General features: G+C 43.3%; 1 protein-coding gene across 1 annotated transcript; it reads right to left on the reverse strand.

Annotated features, from left to right (window-relative positions):
• Positions 1-18,709: 18,709 nt before the first annotated feature.
• On the reverse strand, positions 18,710-23,891 carry MAP10 (microtubule associated protein 10). The gene has a single exon (XM_080585786.1). It carries the CDS (start codon positions 23,003-23,005, stop codon positions 20,621-20,623), a length of 2,385 nt encoding a protein of 794 aa, XP_080441912.1. The 5' UTR covers positions 23,006-23,891; the 3' UTR covers positions 18,710-20,620.
• Positions 23,892-24,410: the final 519 nt, after the last annotated feature.

Genomic DNA, 24,410 nt, shown 5'->3' on the forward strand with positions numbered 1-24,410 from the left:
CTACCCCATAATTTTAAAAATAGTTTTATATACATGAGCAGGGAAACAGCCTTGACAGACCGCCCTGGTTGTCCTCATAAACGTTTGAGACAAACTTTCAAGCCTTCAGAGCAGACTTAATGTAAAAAAAGAAGTAGGAAGGCCCATGATTTATGTCTCTCTTCTTGAATTTCGATAAAAAAGGATGATGGGGTGTTGCAAAAAAATGGATTAATGGATTGTACCTGGAGTTTTGCGATCCTTCAGACTAAGCCATTATAAATGTTCAAGTGTGACCTTTTGCGTAGTCTCTCTGTGGGAGCTCTTTCGGTGACACTGTTGCAGTGGACTGTGAGATAGAAATGCCTTGGTGAGGCTCTCGTGTGGCTCAATCTCCCCCCCCCAAAAATGTGTTTTGTATTATTGTAATTGCTGTTTTATGAAAAAGGCAGTGTGCTTGAATAACTTTTCCTTTTTGTATGGATGGTAGAGGCTCAAAATAGTTCCTTATCTCACTTTGGAGGCTTTTTTGTCCAAAACCCTCTTTATTTTGGAATGAATAATAATAATTTAATGTGGCCTGGATTTGTTCTTTGCAAATTTGGCACTATGTCCCTAATTACAGGAAGCTTCTTGTGTTAAGGTGCTAAAGTTTACTGGGGAAAAGGTGTCTCAGCTTCCACCATTTGTTGTGGGGATTTTCACAGGGCACAGACAAAAATCCCGAAGTTCTGCATAATGCATTGGTCTCACTGTAAAACCCGAGTGGACTCTGTGGATGCTCTGTGCCTTGGCAGATTTGTGAATTCAGGAGTCCAGAGGGTGATATATTCTCTAGAAGTTCAACTTTATGTCCCAGGGGGTCTATCCACCTTGCCAAAGCCATGCTTTTTCCTCTTCCATGCTGGTTTTGATGATTAAACAGAATCATCAGCCGTGAGAGACAGGCATGGGAAACAAAAAGCTGAAAATAATTGTTCCCTACCACACAAGCGAGGATTCCATTTGAGGATCCAAGCCCACACAGCATTATGGGTATTAATTTTAGATAGTCACCTTTTTGAAGCTTATCCTAACCTAATTAAGTGTCTGTTTTTCCCTCAGGGCTGGCACTTTTACTAGATGAGATAACAGCTGCATCTCTGCGAGAAGCCTTGTGAAGGGCAAAATATTTGTTAGCGGTTGCTATTTTCAGCCTTGCCAGAATAAACAAAGTGCTAGGCACCTGCAGTCATTTCTTTTAAAAAGTCAGCACAATTCGTACGTACTCAGGGGGTCAGCAGAAGAAGGAGCAGGGGAATGGGCAGGCTCAGCCGGGAGGCTTTGGGAAGATGCTTCTGCAGGGAGCAACGGCCTCTTTGGTTTGGAGACCCAGGGGATGGTTAGGTGATTAATAATGCTCTTCCAGCAAGGGTGAGGAATCTGCGGAAGAACAAAGTACTTTGAAATTGTTCGTGCATCTTGGGACGACGCAGTGTGAGACTCGCCTTGGCTGTAAACAAGAGAGCTAGCAAAAACAAACTGGAGGAGTTCAGACAGAGGCTAAGGCAAGAGAAAAGCAGAGAATATTTTAGCCCTTTCACTTTTTTTGGCAATTAACCACAACTAGATTTCAGAACGCATGATTTTAGACCCTGACTGTCTAAATATGTCTTCAGCTCGAAAACAATTAGGCTTTGGGCTTAATGTGCCTCAGAGGGTTGTATAAACGAGATCAGGAAAACTCCTTACACAAGAAAAACATTCCTGACTACGTGGGAGAGCAGATGGCACTTGGGTAAACTGTGTTTGTGGGAAGTCCCCCTGTGCCATTAGGTGGCAAATGGCTACTGCCTCAGCTGTTCCCTTGCTTGGGACTGCAGGAAGCTGTAGAGAAAGCAAGCGCTGATAAAATGTACTGCATGCTGCAGTGATGCAGCAGAGAGGGTTAGTCTGCAGGTATTTCAAGGGTCAGCTCTGCTGTGCTGCATTGTTCTGCTGCACGGTTTTGTAACCCAGCTTGTGTTAGGTGGCAGGCAGCAACGTTTAAATTGCAGACATGTCGCCGAGTGGTGCCTCTGGATGCTGCATCAAACCCCAACCCAGGCTACAGGGAAGGAGTGGAGAGGGATTTCTGTGCCGGCACCATACCCAAGGAAAGGGCAGGAGAGAATGCAGCCACAGGTGGGTTTGGATGGCGATGAAGGACCTGCTGCTGCTGCTCCCCATCACCTGGCTGAGGGTCGCTCATGGTAGGAGAGCTGTGTGCGTGGGTACACAACCCTGAGACCCCTTAGGTGAGCTCACCCTTCAAAGGTGAGAGGTAAGACCTCCACCAAAGTCTGCCTGTGAATTTCACACCCACTGTGCCTTGCAGGGTTACAATCCATACTGCACTGGATAAAGGTATTTGGGAAGAGCGTCAGGGCCCTGGGGGGCCTTAATGGCCCTGATGAGCCCCACCTGGGACCACCCTGCCCACAGCCCAGCACCCCGTTTCAGCCTTCTTGCCCATCAGTCCATATTCTGCTGACACTGCAGCAGGGTTGCTCTCCAGTTCTCCATGGCTCTACCTTGCTGGGGGCCCTGCTGAGCTGGATTGGGTGCATCCCAGCTTGGCCTTGTGGTGACAGTCCAAGCCCAGCAAAGAAGTTGCTGCTTTGAGTGAAGGTGGGGCAGGGGGTGACTGGACTGCAGGGTTAGTGGGTGTTTCTGTAGGACTTAGGCTAGTTGCTTCCATGTGTTGAGGGCACTGGAGGAGACTAGAGGGAGCTAGGCTAGAGCTGATCCTTCCCTACTGCTAGGATGAGTTGGGCTTGAAAATAAGTTATTGAAAAGTCTGGTTTTTGTCTACAGCATTTACCTAGATGGCTGCTTTTCCTGTGTAGTTCTGTGTTTTTCCAAGTATACTTTATGAGTAAGTATAAAACCCCTGTGATTCAATAACCATTTGGGATGTTTACCCAAGGGAAGCTTATCCTGTCATCCTGTTCTTGGTCTCTCCTAGTCTGCTTCCTTTCCCACAATAACCCTTGTGGTGTAGTTTATTGTGGGTTATGTGGGGGGGGTGGATTATTTTGGGGGCTACTTCTGCATTATTATCAATGTCACCCCTAGCATTTTTAAAGGACAGTGGATATTTGCAGGTGGAGAATATCTGTATGAAAATGCGGTACTTACTTGGGTTGCTACAAGTGAGGAAGTCTGCAAAAAGTCAGATTTTCCAGGTCGATAAATATTTATTATCTGAAAAATCTGTTGTGAAGAGATTTATGAAGAAGCTCAAAACTCGACACTGATGAATAGCCTGCGTTACTTCTGAATTCGGAGGTATCTACGGGAAAAATAAATGTCCTCCTTTTTGTGCCTGAGGGACTCTCAGGGGGCTAAAACAGCCTGGTAAAGCTACGTAGTCAGCTTCTCTGGAGAAACGGTGCTGGAGAACAAAGCCTGGAGAAAAGCACAGACATCTTAAAATTCCAGTGATCTGTTTTCCCCTTCAATTAGTCTTGTAACATCTCACAGCCTTGCACGACCCCGTGGTAGGATGGGGCACAGTGGAACCCAGGGATGGGAACAGCTGATGGGTGAGCCTTCCCCTTACCAGCAGCCCGCCTAAAATCAGAGCTCTTCCAGCAGGCTGTCAGCAACTCCAGCTCCTGATTTGCTTGGCTTATGCATATAAACAGCCTCCTCCTGCTTTCAGGAGTGCATGCTTAGTGGAGCCTGTGGAAAACAAATGTCTTTTTTTTGCCTTGTATGTCTTTGCTAACGCCAGCATAGGGGCTAGGATGAGAATCAGTCTTTCAGAAATAACACTAACATCGGGGTGCCCAGTGCTTTTGGCACCCCAGAGATGGGTGGGGTGACATTCCTGATCAGTCAAGAGGTGCAGAAGAGATACTGGTTAGACTCTCAGCTTATCTTTTTGCTCATCCAGCATTCATCCATATGACAGTCTCAAGCTCCAAAGTTCACTGGAGAGGTATGCAGAGTCCTGACGACAATTAATATCATTTAAAAGAACCCAATTTCAGTTTGATAATGATTCTTAGTTGATCTGGAGTATCTTGACCATCCATCAGGTCAGCCTAAAATATCTCCAGTGTTACAAATTTAGTTAGCCTGATTTGTTTCCTTTTAAAAAATTAAAAGATGCCTGTAGTGAACTATCATCCTTTGCTTTCTCCCTTCTGGAAGAAGGGTTATGTTGCCACCTCACACCCTTGGAAGTCAGAAAGATCTGAGAGAGCTCCATGCATGCTTTCCCACAGGAATAAAAGGATAGAGCAAGGATGTCTTGGATGCAGTTGGCTGAAGCAATTGCTTTAGCACCAAGGAATCTGGAGCATTTTGTGAGGGCTGCAACTCTGAGTCTATATACTAGCAAACGCTGAGAGTATAGTGAGAAGAGCTATGTACATGTGCCCTTTTCTAATACTTTTTACTGGCCCTTTAGTTACACCCTGTACAGCCACTCTGTAAAGTCCTAGATAAAGCAGCTTTTAAAACTTGGCATGTTATTTAACTAAGTGGTTAGTTCCCAGCGGAAAGGTCTTTTCAGCTTATCTTTGAAAGACAGGGCTTTATTGTGCTCTGGCTCTGTTACAAATTCTCCCAGCTTGCCCTCTGTGGAAGGGAGATCTTACTCCTGAATTTTTATGCTCTGAGGGTAAAGACCTTTAAATATGGTACATCCAAAGCAAATTACAGCCTTCATCTAACAACAGCTGACTCAAAAAATAAGGTTATTAAATGTATTTGGTAAGGTGATAGTTTTGCCATGTTGTTCCCAATCTGTAACTCTGAAATCTGCACCTCCTTCCCTCATTGTTTGCATTGAGTAAGGATTTACTCCTGGTGTTCAAAGATGTCTCAGTTGTTAAATCTGGTAAGTTCCAGGTAAAATTCAACATGAAATGAATGCATCTCCACACTATAAAGCATACCACTCATCTAGTCTGTCTGAGGGAGAGTGGCCCAAGGCAAAGCTCTTACTGTTGCCAAGAAGCCTACGGTCCAAGTCCTTGGGAAATCTGACTCAGTAAAGAAATTCTTGCTCTTTTGTTTACAAGTTACAAATTCACTCTTCTGGTAATAAATTTAAGACTGAAAAATGGAGAAGTTGTATTAAAAGCCACATATACATACTTATAACTATTTTTATTGAAATCCCAAAGCACCTGAGCAAATCCACTGTTGATTTGGCTGTACTTTGAGAACAGAAACCAAATTTAGAGTCAAAATTTACTTTCTTATCATGGACTATGCAAAAAAGAGCATAACACATAAACATCTTCTGTGCTGCCCCAGTTGCTGTGGCATAGCTTTCTGCAGGAAAAGTGTTAAGAAAGGCCACGTTAACCTCTTGCATCACATCTAATGTTTATCCATGAACAGTGAAATCAAACCGAACCAGAAAATTAAAAGTAGATTTATGGGTGGTACTGTCTCTTTTCCTTTTACTCTTTTGAAATAGAAATGAACTAATAGTATTCAGAGGCAAATTTATAATTGAAAATGACAGTTCCTACCCTGGTAGTTGCATATTTAAGTTTGTATTTAAAGGATATGTTTTGGTTGGTTAAAGCAAAATTAATTCCAAATACAAAAGTTAAAGAATTACCTGTTTGATAGATCTTTCTAAAAAGCCAGTCTGAATACAAGGTTCAGCCTGATTTACTGAGCACACTAAAGCTGCAGTCATGCATAAGCAATGAAGCAAGGCATGTTGTAGCTGTCTTCTGGATTTGCTAATTCTGCTCTTGGTCTTGATCTTCTTAACTTTTAAAGCTATTACTGTCCAGCTATGTTTCTGTTTTCCTTTAATGATCTGTCTTAGGCGAATTTTGGTCCATCTGTGATATGCCATAGTTGCTTTTCTTAACAATATTACTGTTTAAATTTGAAGTTTTTTAAACAAAAGGTTCTTGAGATGCTTTCTTCTAGCACTCAAAAGAGTCTTTTAGATTTTACAGATTCCACCAGTCTTTGCTGAGACGTGAAGATTAAATTTTGCCTTTGCTCAAGTTGTCTGTCATTCAACTTTATTCCTTCTGGTGCTCAATACACTGTAGTTTATCAGATAACGATACACTGAAAATAGTTTCTTTAAAAGATTTTCTAAGTATGCAAGTGCAGATTAAATGGTCAAGATGAATGAATGGAAAGCTCAAAAGTTTTGCAAAGCTTCTGTCGTTTGCATGAAGTGCACGACTCAGTGCAGGCTTAAATCCAAGCAGTACTGAAACTTAGAGGAGGAAGGGATGCTGCAGCTTTTTATTTGGGGGAAATGTGACCTGAGTCCAGCTGTGGAAACTCAGAAAGAGCTTTTACAAATTTAAAAAGAAAATGCTTAAATGCTGGTGGGAAGGTAAAACGCAAATAAGGATGCATAAGTGGAAGGAATGGTGAAGGGAAGTTTTAAAGAATGATTAAGGTTCCTTAATTTTTAAAGTACATTTCAGCTTTAGCTTCTCCTTTACTTCTGAAGTTGGTGAAGACCTGAAATATCTCTGCCCTTCCAACCACATTCAAGACTGTCTACCATAAAAGCTGGGATCTGGGGGGGGTCCAGTCATTCTGGGAAGAAAGAGGTCACTTCTATGTAATGCTCCTTCCTAGGGAAAAGGGGTTATACCTATCTCTCCTGAATTGCAAACTGGGATCTGCCAAGGGATGAGAAGGTTTATAATGTTCTTGGATGGGGAGAAAAGGGAGCTGTGTTTCTCTACTCAAGCATACACTAGCGTCCAGGGTCAAGGCTTGTACTTGAGGGATTTAGGCCTAGCCTGGCCTCTCAGTGTGCTGAGCAGAGAGTTGCTCACCAGCTTAAGCCACAACTATGACATTGACATGGTGATGAAGGATTGGGCAGAGACATGCTTGGAGCTTGTCGCAGATTGCCGTTAAGGTTCTTTACTCCACTCTGGGAAACCTTGTGTTTCCAGGCTGCTCTCCAAGGCTTTGTGTATACTGTAAATACAGCAGCCCACGATCTATCTTCCAGCCTATCGCCAAGTGGCAGAGCCTTGATCATTTTGAGATCACCAAATTCTTTCTCCTAAAGACAGAGAGGGTCTTATCAAGTCTATTTCTTGGGAACTGCCTTGGCCCATGATGTCCCCCAAGGAAGCCTGCACACTTGGGATCGGGCTGCTGGGTGCAACTAAAGCCCAGGAGGTGACGTGTGGGCTGTTAAACACCATGGTTGTTCATTTACCAGGGCCTGTGCTATGGCCTTGCTCTGTTTATTATTTTTGATGTAGCCAGAGTACAACATCTACAAAAGCATTTGACTTTCTACCCGATTTGGGCTCTTTTGTCTCCAGCAAGTTCCAATGCCTGATGCTTCACAGAAGGCGTTATCCTCTGCTTGATTACACATGGAAGGAAGCTTCTTCCTAAGCACTGATCACGAGAAGTCTAGACCATAAGTCATCTCCAGCCCATATAGCAATGCAACTTATCAGAAACGCAACTTCTATTCCAATTCATGCAAATATTCCTCTTTAGAACATCTTGAACTGTTTTTCTTGTTAGTGTGGTTTTGTAGCAGTTAAGTCATCCTGGCAAGTCAAGGGGTTGAATGAGTCTGATCATACCACTGTGCTTTAATGCTGTCATTATTAGGTTTCTGCAGATTCTGGTGGATCTGCCTAAACCGTGAGTAAAGATGAGTAAGGAACATAAAGGATTTCTTTAACCTCACTTCACAGGCTTTTTTTTTTTTTTTCCCTATTCAATTGCACTTTGATCTATTAGAGTTTTGGTTGCTTACAGACATAAGCCACTGAGGTATATTGTGCTCACTTACTCATTGTTTGTTTTTCTGGACAGATTGTCCTTACTACTGGTTACCTGCATGGTGCCTGACTGTTTTCCTTTTGAAATCCAAGAGGAAAAATACCGTAGCAAATAATCATGTAAACATTTTGTAAATGCTTGGAAGATAACAAGGAAATGAGTAATAGCCAGCATGGATTTATCAAGAACAAATCATATCAGACTAATCTATTATTTTCTATGACAGCGTAACAGGCTGTTTGGGTAGGGAAGAAGCAGATGATGTCATGTGTCCTGACATTAGGATGCTCTGACATTCCTGCAGATAAGTTGGGGAACGTGCTCTGGATGTGGATTTTCTGATGTGGTTGGCTTTGTGTCCTCAGCAAATATTCCTCCATGGGTCACTGTCAAAATGGAAATAAGTTAGCAGTGAGGCATTGTAAGGGTCTGTAGTGACTCTGGGCATAGTCAGTATTTTCATTAACAATTAATTGATAGAAGAGGAAGGATGTGTATTAAACATGCAGATAATATTAAACAGAGAGAGACTGGAAGGTGTGTGAGGTAGTTCTTCCTGGCTACTAGGTCCTAGGAGAACTTCTGCTGGTGTGATTGTGCATAGGCCAAGGTAATTTACACTTCTTCCTTGAAGTAAAGATGTAATTAGAAAGCAACAACAATGACCAGAGAGCACTGGTCTGTGAGGGAAAGCGCTCTCCTGTCTGTGGGATCTCCCTCCTTTGAGATCTTCAGAAGCCCCCTGGGCAGCCCGCTCTGGGTGGCCCTGCTGGAGCAGGGGCTTGGAGCAGATGGGCTCCAGAGGTCCCCTCCCACCTCAGCCCTTCTGTGAAGGCTGAAAGACCTGTGCTTGCTTAGTCCAGAGAAAAGAAACCGGGATGAAAGGCAAGTCTTAAGCACACAGAAAGCTGCCTTAACAAAGAAGGGAATAACTCGTTCCCTCTGTAGTGTAGAGGTTGGGGAATGATGGACTTAAATAGTGCCAGGAGCCGCTCACGTCTGACACTGGGAAAAACTTTTACCATTCAGGATAATTAAGCACTGGAACATGTTGCCTGGGGAAGGTGCGTGATCTCTCTTACGGGGGTTTCTAAGAAGGAGAGAGACCAAAATCCGTCAGCAATGACGTAGCTACAAGTTGATTTTTGCCTAAGGGCACGGGGATGTGTTAGATGAAGCCTTGAGTCCTTCGAGCGCTGTTTTCTGTAGCTGTGTGTCACTGCTGAATTCAGCACTTCCATATTCATGTCTAAGTGCTGGCTGAATACACAGGGAGCCTGAGGTTTCACTCAGGCCTCTCCCCTGTGCTTTCCTCTAATTTGCAAAATGAAGCCCAGGAGGGATAGATCTAATTATGGTCTAGTTTAGAGGCACAAGTATTAGGGAGGGGAGGTGAGAGAGAGAGAACAGGAGCTCGGGTGTGAAATGTCCTGCCTTCCCAGCGCTGTCCTGCCAAGTGTAGCGGGTTCAGCCTTGTTATGCTCCCAAGAGGCCCATCTGTGATGGCATTAACAGCAAGTAGCGCCATCGGAGAGGAGTTCGCATGCAGAACCCATTGAATTAAAATTTCAGGCAGTAAAGGAGGGCTTGTAATGTATTGGCAGCACTATCTGTAGCAGCACTGCCAGCATATTAGTGATGATGATGGAGTGACTACGGGGGAATTCATTAAATTTACAAGAGTCTCCCCAAATGAATCCACTGGCTAAAATACTAATTGCTGCCCTTGGGAGCACTTTGGTCATTTAGTTTCCAAGCAGAGCTTACTCTGAGAATAGGATTATGCTTCTGATGTTTTGCTTCAGTAGCGTCAACCTTTGTTAGGGTTTTTCAACGCCACGTATAGTTTGTCTGCACAAAGCTCGCTGCCTTACTGAACACAGGGCCTGTGAGAAACTGTTTTAGGAGGGAGAAATGCTTCAATTCATATAAAGTGCTCAAAAAGCATAAATACAAACAACACCCAGTATTATTGGTGGCAGTGATAGCTGCAGAGTCTCCTTTGCTAAAAGAGGAGAATTCTGAAACTTAAAAAGGGATGTATAGAAATCCTCTACTTTCCTTCTTAAGCTGGCAGATACTTTGAGGCTAATGGATAATGTCGCAAAGTCAAGCGTATCCCCATATCTGTGAATGTATGCTGGAGAAATTCTCCAGAGCTGGAGACTGCAACCCTCTCCAGAGGTTAGGGTCTGTGGAGGATTTCCTGAATGAGCTCGAAGTGCAGTGGGCCACAATCTGGGTTTAAGTTTTTTATTTGTAAATTCTCATCCTGGTTTAGAGAACTGGAGAGTGGATGAAACAGAACAGATCTTTTCCAGGTGCTGTGATTGTACCACAGACTGGTTTCCTGACTATAAAATTGAGATCTGTAATAACTTTCATGGGTCAGTAGCTGCAGAGTCTATTTCTTTAATGGAACTAGAATTATAATCAAACTGTAACGTGGAAAAGGTAAAGCATTTTTGGATGAGGTGACTGATACTTTTTGTCAGACCCCTAGTATTATACACTAAATATTAAAGATGGCAATCCTAGCAATGATAGTAATCAATGGCTGAGAAAGGACAGGATATCTAGGGCTTGTTCATCCAGTGTGGGAACATATTTCATAGCTAAAAGACTGAGTCTTTTATAGTCCTGGCTATACCATTCATAATCTCTCTCTTTTGAAATGTGCTGATAGGCTGTTTTTTTTTTTTCTGAGACCCTGAAGACAACCATCTGAATCACTGTCTGATAGCAAGGTGAGCTTTTGGGGTGGGAGAGAAGAATTTCTGAGTTCTGTTTCACAGCTGTAAGTAAAAACCAAACACAGTTGCAGTGTTAACCACTGTCTTACTGCTAGAGTACAGCTTTTCAGCTGGGCTTTTCTTATTTTGCACGAGATGCAATCCTTGCTTGTCAAACCTGGGAGATGATTGACTCCTCGATTGTATTGCCTTGTTCTCAGTAAATTGCAGTGTGATTCCCAATTTACCTGCCATACGGCCGGCTCTTCTCAGAAATCCAACTGCATAAGCGATTTGTGCCCAAGAACACGGGAAGGGAGCACATTATTTACAAAGTATGTAATCAAGCACTGTGATCCAACCCATTAGCTGGGTGACATCCTTCTCTTTATTTGCACAGTTTAGTGGCTCTGGGGTTTCAAGTGGGAGCTGTCACTTAGACTTTCTGATAATAAAACTTAATTGAAATTTCATTCCTATACCAGCAAGCGCCAGGTCACCAGATGGTTCCTAATTGTTATGTCCACACATTATGTGCTGCAATCCAGCACGGAATATTGTTTGCGCTGATGTTACCAGGACAAGTGCTACATGCACTCTCCAAATTTTTAACATAATATCTTATTGTTTAAAAAATGTAAATACTAAAGCAGTTATTTTTACTTAACAGTGTAAATTAATACATTTCCATGTGGAATTTTGGAAGATTATTTTTGTTATTTTGTTTTCTAAATCATGAATAAGACCCTAACAACTTTCTAACCACAATAACCTACTGGTTTCATATTCAAAAAAGCAGACTTTATGAGATTGTAAAAGCTGTGATCCGATCTGGGAGGCAATTCAAACCACGCTGTCTCAGCATATCAGTATATGCAATGTAAGTAAGACTTACCCTGAGGCAAATGTTCTCCAGAACTTTGGATGGAACACCTAAAATCAGAATTTAGAGTAGGAGATGTTAACGGGACAAATGGGGAAAATCTGCCTGCCATGTTAGGTTCTTGACAGGCAAGAGAGGATATACATATTGTGCGGATGGGTGTAAGCACACTATACTTCTCCAGCTTTTGCTTAGGACCTTCTGGGCTGGGAAGTGCACTCGTGGTGCAGTGCTTTTTCTAAGTGCATGTCCTGAGCTCGATCCTTGCAGTGGGGCAAACATATCCATGGCAGAAAAGAAGGGTGATCGCTGCAGTCCATTGAAGTTGCAGGGCTGGACCATGATTCTTTGCCTGCCTCTGTCCTTGGAGATCTTTTCCTTTTTGGTCATGTACATAAAGATGTGGTAGCTGGGCCTTGTCCTTGTAGCTGGTTCTCTGACTCTTTTTGGGAGTAATAAAGCAATAGGAGGTAAAGATGTTGCAGAGGATTCTTGTAAGAGCAGGAATCTGGCCTGCTCTGACTAGGCTGGAGCTTTCACGCAGAAATGGACAGAACTATTTAGGACTCTTCAGGAATAACTAGCATGATACTGAATGACAGAACCAGCTGCCTACTGAGACATAGGAATGGAGGTCACTGACAAAGGCAGCGTTTGGAAAATAGAGAGTAATAATAGATGATATGGCGCCTGAGGGGTTTCCGACCCCTTGCAGGATTGGAGATGGAAAGTTTCCTAGCTGAGGCATTGGAGCATCTCATTCGCATCAAGAGACTTTTTTTTGCACTTACCCTCCAGATGTGCTTGGAAGTCTTGTTGACGTTCCCCAACAGCTGTCAGGAAGATGAGGAGGAAAGAGAGAACAAGTAATCCTTGTCACCGCTGGTAGCTTTACAGCAAGTTCGAAGCTTCAAGTGGCAGGGCTTTCCTCTTGGCTTCTTCCATTGCTTTTGTTTCACTCTCCTGCTTTTAACTGGGGAGGCAAAGTGTGCTTGGTGGTGCGTGCATTTCTCTGGGTACTGCTCACTTTTAACTCTTTGTCCAGAACGACTTCCAACCTGAAAAGAAAAAGGAAAAAATCAACAAGTTGTGGTGCTTTATGCCAGGATGGATTATTACTCAGCTTAAGAGTTCAACCCAAGGTATCACTTCTGATTATAGAAATAATTTTTATCCATGCATCCTAAGTCAAACTCTGCCTCAAGTAGTCAAGAAGGTAACTGAGAGACCAATTGAGATGGTTAAATTAGCCAGAGGAGAAGCAAATTAAACCAGGGTCCCTCCAAGAGGGACTCTTCCCTAAAACCTACTCCCTCCTTCCTGTTCTTGACTTCATTTTAATGTCCCACTGGTCAAAATGCAAGGCCTGCAGGGCTGTCCCCAGAAAGACATTCTTTCTTTGACCTGGTGTGTAGGGAGCAAACTCCTGTTGTTAGTGTTGCATCAATACAGCTTTATTTTGCTTTATGCTGTACATCTGATCCATAGCTTTGGAATTTACTCCACTTGCTGAACTGTTGGCAGGTCTGTGTGAGGTGGCTCCAGTAAAAGCAGGACTGCTGGGATCTAAACTATTGCTAAACTCAAACAAAAACAAAATGCATATCTTCACAGTTCTTCCTATTGGGATCAGAAGTAGAAGTAATAAATACAGCAAGGGAAGCTGTTCTCAAATTATTTGCGATGTTAAGTGGAGTGGGAAAGTGCTTCAAAATACTTCTCAAATGGTTTCTGTAAACATTCCTTGAATACCTGTCCTGTGCATAGGTTTGCTGTGTGTTTAAGAAGATGCACACTTTCTGGAAGATAAGTTTTTGTCTTCTGTTTGGTTTGTTAAAAATCTCAGAGGCTGGGGAAATAATGTCTGTTCTGCTTTAAAAAATGAAAAGAAACAAAGTTTCAGAGGAACATTGGAAGTTAGTCCCTCGCTTTACACCAAACTTCTCCAAGTTTGCCCAGGACTCACTTTTCTGGACATACAAACATGATGCTAGCAGCAGACAAGGGATATTTCTTTGGTTGACTCCTGTTTTTATATATAGCTCTAAAGTTTCGGAAAAACAGAAAGCAAATTTCAGCTAGGATTCTGTTGCTGTTAGTGCTTTCCTTGATATAGCCCTTGACTGTATCAACCCAAACTAAATTGAAACAGCACATGTGTAATTTGGCAGAGTTTAATCAACAACTAAAACTGTGGAAAAAGGATGCAGTTAAAAAGTGGTGTTAAAACAGTGATGAAGTAGTGGGTTGGCAAATATGCTACTCATTGAAAGAACCAATTTTCACGTTGATAAAGGTTTTGATAGCAGTGAATCTGCTCCAATGTTTTGTCATTAGAAATGGGTGTATAGGAAATGTACTGAAGTACTTTGCTTTCTGGGTTCTTACCTTTGTACTGAAGGATCTTGTGCAAATGTTGTTCAGATTCTTGTTTTGAAGAAAACCATTAGGCATCTATTCCACGTTACAAAAGAAACTGGACAATGCATGGGGTGCTGTAAAGTAGGACTATGGGAGCAGAAGGAGATGAGAGACCTGCAAAAATCAGAAGGCTGTAACTGTATCAGAAGAGGACAGCAATGGGTATGAATCATGGCTATGAATCAGAAACCAGATTTTCTTATATACAGTGATTCTGTTGCTGAATCTTGTTAGAGTTGTGCATAAGCAAATTAAAACTGCATCCCATGGTATGTCAGAGCTTTCCTTACATTGTGTCCTAGGTTAGCAAGGTCTGACTGTGTTTTGTGAAGAGTTTCCTTCATTACCACAGCACTTCAGTTTGGATTGATGTTATTAGTATAGCTTTATCCCAGTAACACCAGCAGTCATGAGAAGGCAGACGAAATGTCAAGGATTGTAATGTAGAGAAGGTCAGAGCATGATCTGGTGGTTTGTCTGAAATTCTGTGTCTGGCATGTTCCCTTTGGGAACTTTTAAGGAATAGAGCTACCTGCAGGCAAAAATGGGCAGGACCGAGCAACATGAAGGAAACAAAGCTGTACAGCAATTTCCAGCAGCTTTTAGTTTTTGAGAAAAAAACTGAACACTAAGGTGTATGGAAGGAGGAAGGGGATAAATCATGCAGAGCACTGCGGACAATGGGCAGAGCTTCAATTTAGTAGCAAAGATGAGAACAAGCCAGTGAAGGTGTCTGAGAAGTGTTTGGAGATTGTTTTCAATGATAAGTATGGGCAAGCTGAGGTCTAGAGGTGGCATGAGGTATGTTCTGAGGAAAAGCTGGAACAGCCAAGACATCATGGTCAAGGGAACAACAAGGATTTGTTGTTCAACAACCCTGAAATGAGGTTCTGGAGATACTGTGAGGAAAAACAGGCAGGACTGCATGGAGGCATTGAAATTTAGGGGAAAGTCAAAGGTTACTCTTAGTACATAAGCCTCAGGGACAGGAAAAATATTGAATCTGCCAACAATTAAAGACAGGAGAAAAAGAACTGGAATTTCCTTGACACTAAGGGAGTTTCTTTCAGTCATGATACCACTCAACTTTCCAAATGGCTCTGAAAATATTTGTTGAAGCATGAGTTATCTTCTTTCAAAAACATTTTTGCATTCCAAGAGATAATGCTGTTAGAGCCCTCCGCACGAGTTTCCATTCTCTGTCTTTTTTCAGGTGACTAATTCCCATGGAATTTCAGGGGATTTGACCATGTAAATACCTGCACTTCCTTTTGAAAACTTGCTACCTTCTGTTAATGGATGCAAAGAACCAAATTCTTACCTGATTTAGCTCAGATACCGCAGTGCATAAAGGAAACCTAGGCTATCACTCAAAACTTTTGAAAGTCTATGATTAGAATAAATATATATAATAGACATCTGATTTTTTTTCACTTAATATTTTCAAGGTATTTTGGTAATTAACTGTAACTGACTCAACCTTTAAATGTTAATTTAGTTAGGAGTAATGTGTATCTCAGATGTTATTTAAACATTTCCTCTGCCAAGCCATGTTATTTTAAACAACTGGTATGTGAATCACTTGCAGAGGTCTCTGCAGAACTGAAGATTAATACCAGCTTCTACAGCACGAGACATTCAAATTCATCCTCTAGAAACCAATAGAGAATGCTGACTGCCCTTCTGGGAAGATGTAAGCTAGCCTGTAAAGTCAGGGCAGGTTTATGTTAAATTGTGATATAAAATTCATGCAAGAATTTAAGGGATTCAGTGAAATCATAAGAACAAAACAAAAACAATTTAATGCAGGTGAATGTCGATGCCAAACAAGAAAAATGCAGTGAAGCTGTAGCTCATCAGGGTGACTTCAACATAACAGAACTGCATACATAAAAGGAATTCAAAATGAGGGAAGGATCTGAATATGAACAAAACTGAAATTAAAATCCAGCAGTGTACTGACGAAAAGCAAGGATGGAAAGTGGAAGCAGCTAGCAGGTAGCAAACATCAGCAATAGCAGTTGTGATTGCCATTAGCTTGAAATTGATGGGAAATAAAAGCCAGAACACATTCTCACAGGGACCGCCTCGGTCATCTAAAATAATGGGTTTGTTTGGAAATTAAAAAGTTAGAAAAGAATCAAAGATAGGGTTGTTTAGGAGAGGTCGAGAAGCCTGGTGTCTGATAACCGTGGGTAAATGTACAACCACGGTATTGTGGATGACCATCCTGCAGCTCTGAATGAGCAGTGTTACATTTCACAGGAGCTAGTGAAGCACTTAAAGAAGCTAGTGAGCATTTAAAAGTCAACACAGACTGTTAAAAGAAGTGAATGTAAGATTCAGTGATTTGATGTGCTTCTAGACAGTCAAAGCTGAGCAAGCAGTAAAGTAGCTGCTGTTGATAAATGCTGAGAAAAGGAAAGCAGAATCCCAAAGATTTCCAAATGATGACTAGCATTTAACTCTGAGTAGCACTTGCACAAAAAAAAGAAACCAAATGATTACAGTTGCAGGCATCATAAAATACTGGGACATAGAAAAAATAAAGTAGTGAGAATTAGTTATCCAGTCAAAAAAATTAATTGCATAGTTACCAAGGCTAGATGTACCTTCAGAAAATGGAAGAAAAGGATTTCCAAAGTGATGAAGGGATTACAAATTATAAAATAAGTAATAGGAAGTGTTGTCAAAAAAACCCACCATCACAAACAGAAGAGAAACTGCATCATCTAATCAGGGTTCTGAGAGCTGAGGAATAAAAAATTAAGTGGAGGAAACCGATGCCTGGCTGGGACTTAACCAATAAAGAATGTTCCCAGCCACCGACAGCACAAGGGCGGAGGACTGACCAGAACTACCCTACAGCAGGAAAACTTTACAGTAGAAGAGGTAAAAGAGTGACCCAAGCTGTCACTCTTTGGTATCCTGCTCTCCCCATCTCCCCTATAGAATAGGCTATATAATGCTGTTTAATGCTATTTACATTTATTTGAATAAATATAGTATGGTGAAAATGATGTTTAAAAGACAGTCATAGTAAGCTATTGCTTTAGGGTCATACATTTTGAAAGAAATTAATGTGTATATGTATGAGTTTATTTCTTAGTTTGGGACTTGTAGTGAAATATTAAGTTCAATTTTATCTTAGCTGATTGAACCACTCTTAAGCAGTCAGAGTATGGTTTTGAACACCCATCTACCCTATTCCTAGAATACAGTGCAGATTTAAACATCAGTTGCTAAAGTAGCAAGTCAAAAGCAAAAAGCTAGGTGGCTTTCTTTAGTGATAAGCTATAATAAACTTATGTAATTAATGTTCACATTTTAATTTCACTGTAGTAAAGTTTAAAGTGTAACTAAAAACTATAAAATTTGATTTTGAAGTAACTATAGTTTACTGTTTAATACTGTAGGGCAAGGAACTTTAAAATTACTGAGTCAAAGTGAAAACTACAGCAAATTCAGTCAAAATACAGTTTGTGCGAAATTTGAGGGCTATTGGAAAGTAGGAAATCGGTAGCTTTTAGTAAGTTTTTTTTTGTCACACTTTACCCTGTGACTAGGTGTTCAAGCACATACCACATTGGTAAAGGAGACCATGTGTTCGTGGGGATTGCTCGATGTTCATTAACTATATAAAGCTCCTGTGAGCAGATAGCTGGGGGCCTCCAAGACACCAGCTTGTCTTTATGTCTGTCTCCCAGTGGGCAAGCGCCCATGCTGTAATGATTACTAATTAACAATTTTTCCAGGAACTGTGACAAAGAACTGTGGATTGAATGCATGTGGAAAAATTAGCTATTCTGGCTCAAAAAGCTGAGTTTTCAAATCATGCTCTTGGCATGCAGTGGGACGGGATTTGCTTCTTCACCTCTCTGCTCCTTTTCTAGACTGTGTAGCAGTCTCTAGGGAGCAGTTTTAGGGTTGAGATCTTCCTGGGAATGCAATTTTCCAATGCACTGACTCTCCTAGGACTAGATCAGACCTTTTAGGGCAGAGCAGAGCAGTAGTGCTCTTTGATCCCACTACTTCACTCAGACACCCCAGCTCTACGGCTCTGGTTCTGCAGGGGCTGTGCTACTATTATTTGCCTTTCCCAGAGTATTGTCATGTCCACTGCACAATCATAATCCATTCAATTTGGCACCTACAATTCAGAACTGATGTCTTTATGAAAAATTGGTTGAGTACTTCCATTAAGGTAGGGAAATCTTATTAAACCTCTGATGTTAACAACTTGATCACAGGGGTACAGGATGCAAGTCATAATGACAAAATTGTCTGGCTAATATAATGTAGTTGAGTGTAGATCATTATAGGATTTGTACAAAAGGGAATTTGTTGCTGGCTTTTTTTTTTCTTCCATATTTTATACCAATAGTAAATATCTCTGTTTTGCACTGCTGGGTTGAGATATTGAATCTTCTTGTCGTTAACAGGTACTTCTTGCAAATACATTGGTTTGTGACTTTTCAGTGATAAATCAGTGACATGAAGTTCCTTCCCATTTTTATTGACTGGGAATTGTTTGCATAGTAAATAAAAGTTTTCTCTCATAACAACATAGATAATATCTGAAAAGATTATTATCCCAGAGGGCAGGAAACTCTCCGTGCAATAGTAACTACATTGAGTCTGTATTTGAAAAGACAAAAACCTACTAAAACATGTTGAGCATTATGCTAACATTCTGCTCGTGTCAGAAAACTAGTACATGTTTTCTGTCATTTTTCAACATTTTCCTGATGAAATTATAAATGCTATTACAGAATAAACTTTACAAAAGTTATCCCAGATAAAATTAGATGAGAATAGATTGGATATTTTCATTATTTAAACCAACAAAATATTGTTCCTACCATATTTACTACTGGAACTTGAAAAATGAAGGTGGGGTAGGAGATAGAAGGGGACTGGGAATTTGCCCTTGAATTTCAAGCTGTTTGGGGTTGACAAATCTTTTTAAAATAAACTTTTCTTAAGCAATGATCTTCAAAACTTGGATTCTTAGTGTTAGCAACTCATTTGAATAGCCAGGCAGTAAAAATGGCTGGGCAGCTTTGTATTTCAATGGCATGAGAACTGCATGGATCTTACTCCATCAATAAAATCAGAATTATTGCCATGTATAAATGGCAGTCTGAGTTCATGTGTATCAGAGGTCCATGGCATTAAAATAATTATTTTTTTTGGTCTGGAATTGGAGTTGATGAAGCAGAGGTATCCTAAAGAACATTTCAGAACTGCTCAGCAATGAGATTCCTTTGACGTATGGGTATTTTCAGCTACTTACCTTTAGATTAAATATGCTAGCAGTGTTCTTCTCCGAAGTCAACACCAAATACTTGAATAATCCTCACAGATGTTAGTAATTTAAATAGGAAAGGTACTGTCATTCCTACAAAATAAATATATAGTAGGATGGAAATAAAAAAAATCCCTCAAAGATGTTCAAGCGTAAACACAGATTCTTGCGATAAGTACATGGAGTCCTCATTGTCACATGAGGAATGCACAGTGAAAAACAAAAAAGCCAGGGAAAGAAGTCAGATTGTAAATGGCAGGGAAAATGGGAGTTGGTAAGTCCATCATTTAACAGTCTTGAGGATAAACATCATAAATGATGAGTTAGTTGGGAATGTAAAGTAGGATAAGGAAGTGAACTCGTCAAAGAGTGGAAAGAGGCAGCAAGAGATGTAAAAGCCAAGGCAGCAAGCTTGAGCTCTCTCCAGATTCAAGTCAAAGACTGTCTCTGAAATTTGTAACAGGGATATGGACAGGCTCTAAAATAAAATAAAAGCTCAGTAATAAAACAGAAGACAAAAGTTCAGTGATCAAACTGGAAATAAAAACCAGAGATCAAAAGCTAGCATCAGATGGTAGTTCAGCCATTGTAACAGAAAAGGGGATGTGGCATACAGCAATTCGGCCAACAGAACAGAAAAGGAGACGTGGCAAATTCTTCATTATCATGAATCTTTAAATCAAGATGTAATATGCTCATTTGTTCGGAGTTTCTTGACTGTGGGTCCAGCCCTTCCACTCCTTCCCCACTGTCAAAGAATGCAATCAGGGAGTTGTGAAGCATGGAAGATTTACTGCCCTCTCTTTCCTACTCTTTGTGCACCCTTACTTTTCAAGGTCAAGTAGCTTCCATCAACTCCTCGAAGCTCTCCTGGATTATATAAATTTACAGTCATCAATAATTCTTAAACTATTTTATGATCATGAAAATCTAACTTCAGTGAGAAACTTCAACCTCCAGTAATGGAAAAAGAGCTCATCTAGTTCTGATCACTGTATTTAGTGACAGTACGGTGAAACAAATGCCTCGTTATACCAATTAGCTGATAAAAGTATGTGCTGTTATTGGCTGTGACTGTTTTAAGCAACTATTTGTAATGAAGCATGGAACTATTTTCACAAGGGAGAAAAACTTAATGTTCAGCTAGGAATGCATTTTGTACTTGGCTGTTTCTGTAATACATTATTACTTCTACCCTGGACAAGTTTTATGAGTACTGCATTTGCTGCTTCTATTTTCTTTTCTGCTTTTGACAGCAAATTTTTTTCCTGTGCTGTTCAGATTACTTTTGTGTTAGGATACTGATGTTGATGTTGGACTCTAAGTACCGATCAAGATCCACTTGTTAAGAGATTCTAGTAGTTTATTTGAAAAACTCATAAGTAAATTCACCAATATATTAAATGTGCATGATGTGGTCTTAAATTAGCTTGTATTACTTGTAGCTACATGTAACACTTTATACAAATAGTTTAAATACCATATTTTAATCCAGGCAGTGACAAATTGTGATTACATTGTATATCCAGGAAGATTGTTTATTACAAGTTCACTGATGTCTTTGTATTGGTTAGGAACATGTAGTTGTCCCAAGAAATCACCGTCTTTCTCTGACAAACTGCTTTCCAGGGCACTAGGTTCAAGATCAGACAAGTCCGGTGGCAAGTAAGAGCTAACTTGAGTTAGTGACTGGCTTTTTTCTGCGGAGGCCTGCCCCTTTCCTACATTCTGATCAGTATCAGTGCTAACTTGTTTCCTTCTTGGTATAGATGCTTGTTTAATATCCCGATCAACTCTGTTCTCATCCTTATTGATCTGTTGGGCTTCTTGCTCTTCATCGAATAACCTTGCCCGAATGGAGACATCATTAAGTACATCAACAGATTCACCCCTAGTTCTTTTGCTGTTTTTTAACTTGCGGTTTCTCTTCAAAGAGTGGACTGGGGATGAAGCTGACTGCACTGGAAGAAGATCTGATGTACTTTCAGCTCTTTGACTTGCCTTTGAAACTCTGGACCTGATAGATTCTGGCTCTGTATCTGACCAAGGTCGCTTTGGGCTTTCAAGCCAGAGAGGTTCAGGACTGCTGTCAAAAGCTTCCAAGTCTCTGCCTGTACACTCAGCACTGGTGAAATCTTCTGAATAAGCTGTGTTGTCAGGACTAACAACAAAGTCATCTGAGTATATGAGTTCAGAGTTCTTTTCAACACTCGTGCTGGGGCTTGGTTTGTGATCACTTACAACAGAAACATCATCATGCTCCGTGGTTTTATGATGAAGTAAGTGTATTTCTTCCTCATTACCATTACTTCCCTTTGCATTAGCATCTGATGGGACAGCAGCTGGAAGCTGGACTTTCAATTCCCTTTCCTTGTGAGCAGACTTTAATACGGTTTCTTCCAGTAAGGGGGCTGCAGTTACTTTGCGTGTATGTTCTTCGTTTGCAGTCTCATTCTTCCTCAACAGCCTTTCAACCTGACCCTGCAGGTCAGGGGAAACATCTCCTGTGCTGGAAAAGTACTCTTTGAGAGCACAGTTTTGTAATGAAGTCTCAACAATTTCATCAAACTGACCATCCTGCTTTGAACTGTCTCCATTGCTACAGTGCTCGTAAGGAACCATGTGCTTTCCTCCAGCATTTCTGAGCAGCTTTCTTTTGGATGAAGGGCTTCTCTCCTTCAACATCTCCACTTGCTTTTTTCTGTACTGCTCTCTCTTCTCAAGCAGTATCAGCTTATCGGGGTTGGTCTGCTGCAGCCGTAGCCTCACTGTATTTGTCAGCCCATACAGCAGTTTCCTCCTGGGAGGTCCGTTTTCCTTAGGTTTGCAGTTCCTTTCAGATCCCGTCTCTCCCTGGGGTGCAGCTTTCTTAGGTCTTCTCACAGCCTGTGCAGACTCCCGGGAGGTAGCCTCCTGTCGGCCTTGCTTGAAGGGCGAGCTGGCAGCTCTGCTGTTCCCATGGGGCCTCGCAGGTGCCTCCGCAGGTTTGAGGACAGAGGAGCAGCCGGGGGGCTGCAGATCCGTGCCGCTGCTCCTTGGGGCCTGGTAGAGCGAGGCCAGATGCGGGTGGACGGCAGCGGGTGCGGCATGGCCGGTGAGCAGCGACAGCTCCGCCAGCAAGGCGCTGAGCAGCGGCAGCTGCCCCAGGGTGGCGTGGGGCTGCCGGGGGTGCAGCAGCGAGGGCCCAGCGCTGGGCCGCGGGGGGCTCTGGGCCTCGCCGTGCCCCTGCGGGCTGTGCACCACGACGCGCTCCTCTTGCCCTACTGCTGCTGCTGGTGGCGGACCCGGCTGGGCCGGCTCGCAGCGGTAGTAGAGCACGGGAGGGCAGATGATGTTGCCCCCTTCCTCTTCCTCCTCAGGGGAGGAGGAGGCGTGCGGCGAGGCAGCGCGGGGGCTGGCGGGGCCCCGCTCCGCGCCGTCCCGCAGCCTGCTGAGGCGGACGCCCAGCGCCACCTCCCCGACGGGGCGGCCGGCGGCGTCCCGCAGCGGGAAGCGGCCGCGGCGGCCCCACGAGGCGGGCGGCCCGGGGCACCGCAGCAGTCGGGCGGCGGCAGGGGCGAGCGAGAGGCGGCAGGCGCCGAGCAGGCGGGCGGGCCGCGGGCCGGGCCCGGCGGGCAGCGCCACGAGCAGGGCGCGCAGCGGCTGGCGGCGGAGCGCGGAGCGCAGCGAGCCCCGGCGCCAGCGGAAGAGGCAGCGCTTGCCGCGGCCGAAGGGGAAGGGCCGGCCCGGGAGCAGCGGCGAGGGCGAGGAGGAGGCGGCCGGGAGCAGCAGGAGCGGGGGGAAGTCGAGGAAGCGCAGCGCCACGGCCGGGCGCAGCGCGGGGCCCGGCGCCGCCACCCGCACGGCCGCCACCAGCAGCTCCAGGCAGTACAGCCCCTCGCCGCCGCCGCCCGGCATGGCGGCACCGCGCCTCTCGCGGCACGGCTCTCCCGGGGCCCGCCGGCCGTTACCGCAGGCAACGCGCCTCGGCAAAGCGCGCTGGGAGCTGTAGTCCTGGGCGCGGCCCTGTCACGGAATCGTTGAATCGGCAACGTTGGGAAAGACCTTCATGGTCATCTGGTCCGACCATCCCCCTACCACCGATGTCACCCACTAAGCCATGTCCCTAAGCACCACGCCCAACCTTTCCTTGAACACCCCCAGGGACGGTGACTCCACCACCTCCATGGGCAACCCGTCCCAATGCCTGACTGCTCTTTCTGAGAAGAAATGTCTCCTCATTTCCAACCTAAACCTCCCCTGGCACAACTTGAGGCCATTCCCTCTAGTCCTATCACCTGTGAGAAGAGGCCGACCCCCAGCTCCTCACACCTTCCTTTCAGGTAGTCGTAGAGAGCAATAAGGTCTCCCCTGAGCCTCCTCTTCTCCAGACTAAACACCCCCAGTTCCCTCAGCCGCTCCTCACAGGACTTGTGTCCTAGGCCCTTCACCAGCTTCGTAGTCCTTCTCTGGACTTTTCCAGGTGGGTCTTTTTGCCAAGGTGGCAGGCAGGCAAACAGCACTCCTCACATCCCGCACTGCCAGGGGTTTGTGAAGGGGTGCAGCTGCCAAGGCCTCAACAGTGCCTTTCCCACAAAAAGCATGGGTAACGCAGTCCCTTAGGAAGGGGCAGGGTCTTGCATGCAGCAGAGGAGTGCTTCTGGAGGCAAGGAGTGACATTAGGTTTATTTTTGCTTGTCTGCAGCATTTCCCTCCCCCCCATAAATACAGTATCCTAAACTGATGGCGTTCGGTTACAGTCGCAGTATGCCCTCACCATTCACAGCTGGAGGGTGCCTGAAAGAGAGACTGGTCCTCTTTCCCTTTCTTCTTTTTATTCCCTCCGTTTTTTCCCATTTCCTTCCTCTGCCAAATCACAATCGTTTTTCAGGAAAGTAGAAACCAGAGAGAAATGAATAAAGAACTCTTCACTGTTGGTCAATTCCCTTTATCATTATTATTTAAAGGATGCCTTTCATAAGCTGTTCTGAGAAGACAGTTAAGGAACAGACCTCTGTATTGTGGCCAGGGCTTCAGAAGTAAATAATTAAGTTCTTCTCAGTTCGTCTACAGAGGACTACAGGTCCTCTGCCATCAGTGCTGCTGGTGTTCAGATATTCCCATTGTACTGACACTGCAGCAGATTAAACAAATTGCCAGACCATTTCCATGCCACATTCGTCTCCTGTCATCAGTTGTCTGTTTTTCCTTCTGTTTCCTTTTCTGCAAGACTTTTCCCATCCCAGGAGGGCTTGACAATTTAGTTGTCATTCTCTGAAAAGGCAGAATGACAAAAGACCTCTGGTACGCTGAGGGCAACAAA

This window comes from Anser brachyrhynchus, assembly GCF_964034855.1.
Source record: "Anser brachyrhynchus genome assembly, chromosome: 3".
NCBI lineage: Eukaryota > Metazoa > Chordata > Aves > Anseriformes > Anatidae > Anser > Anser brachyrhynchus.

What these genes read in the sequence shown, in the direction of transcription:
- MAP10 (XM_080585786.1), bottom strand. Translation starts at nt 23,005, where the DNA reads ATGCCGGGCGGCGGCGGCGAGGGGCTGTACTGCCTGGAGCTGCTGGTG.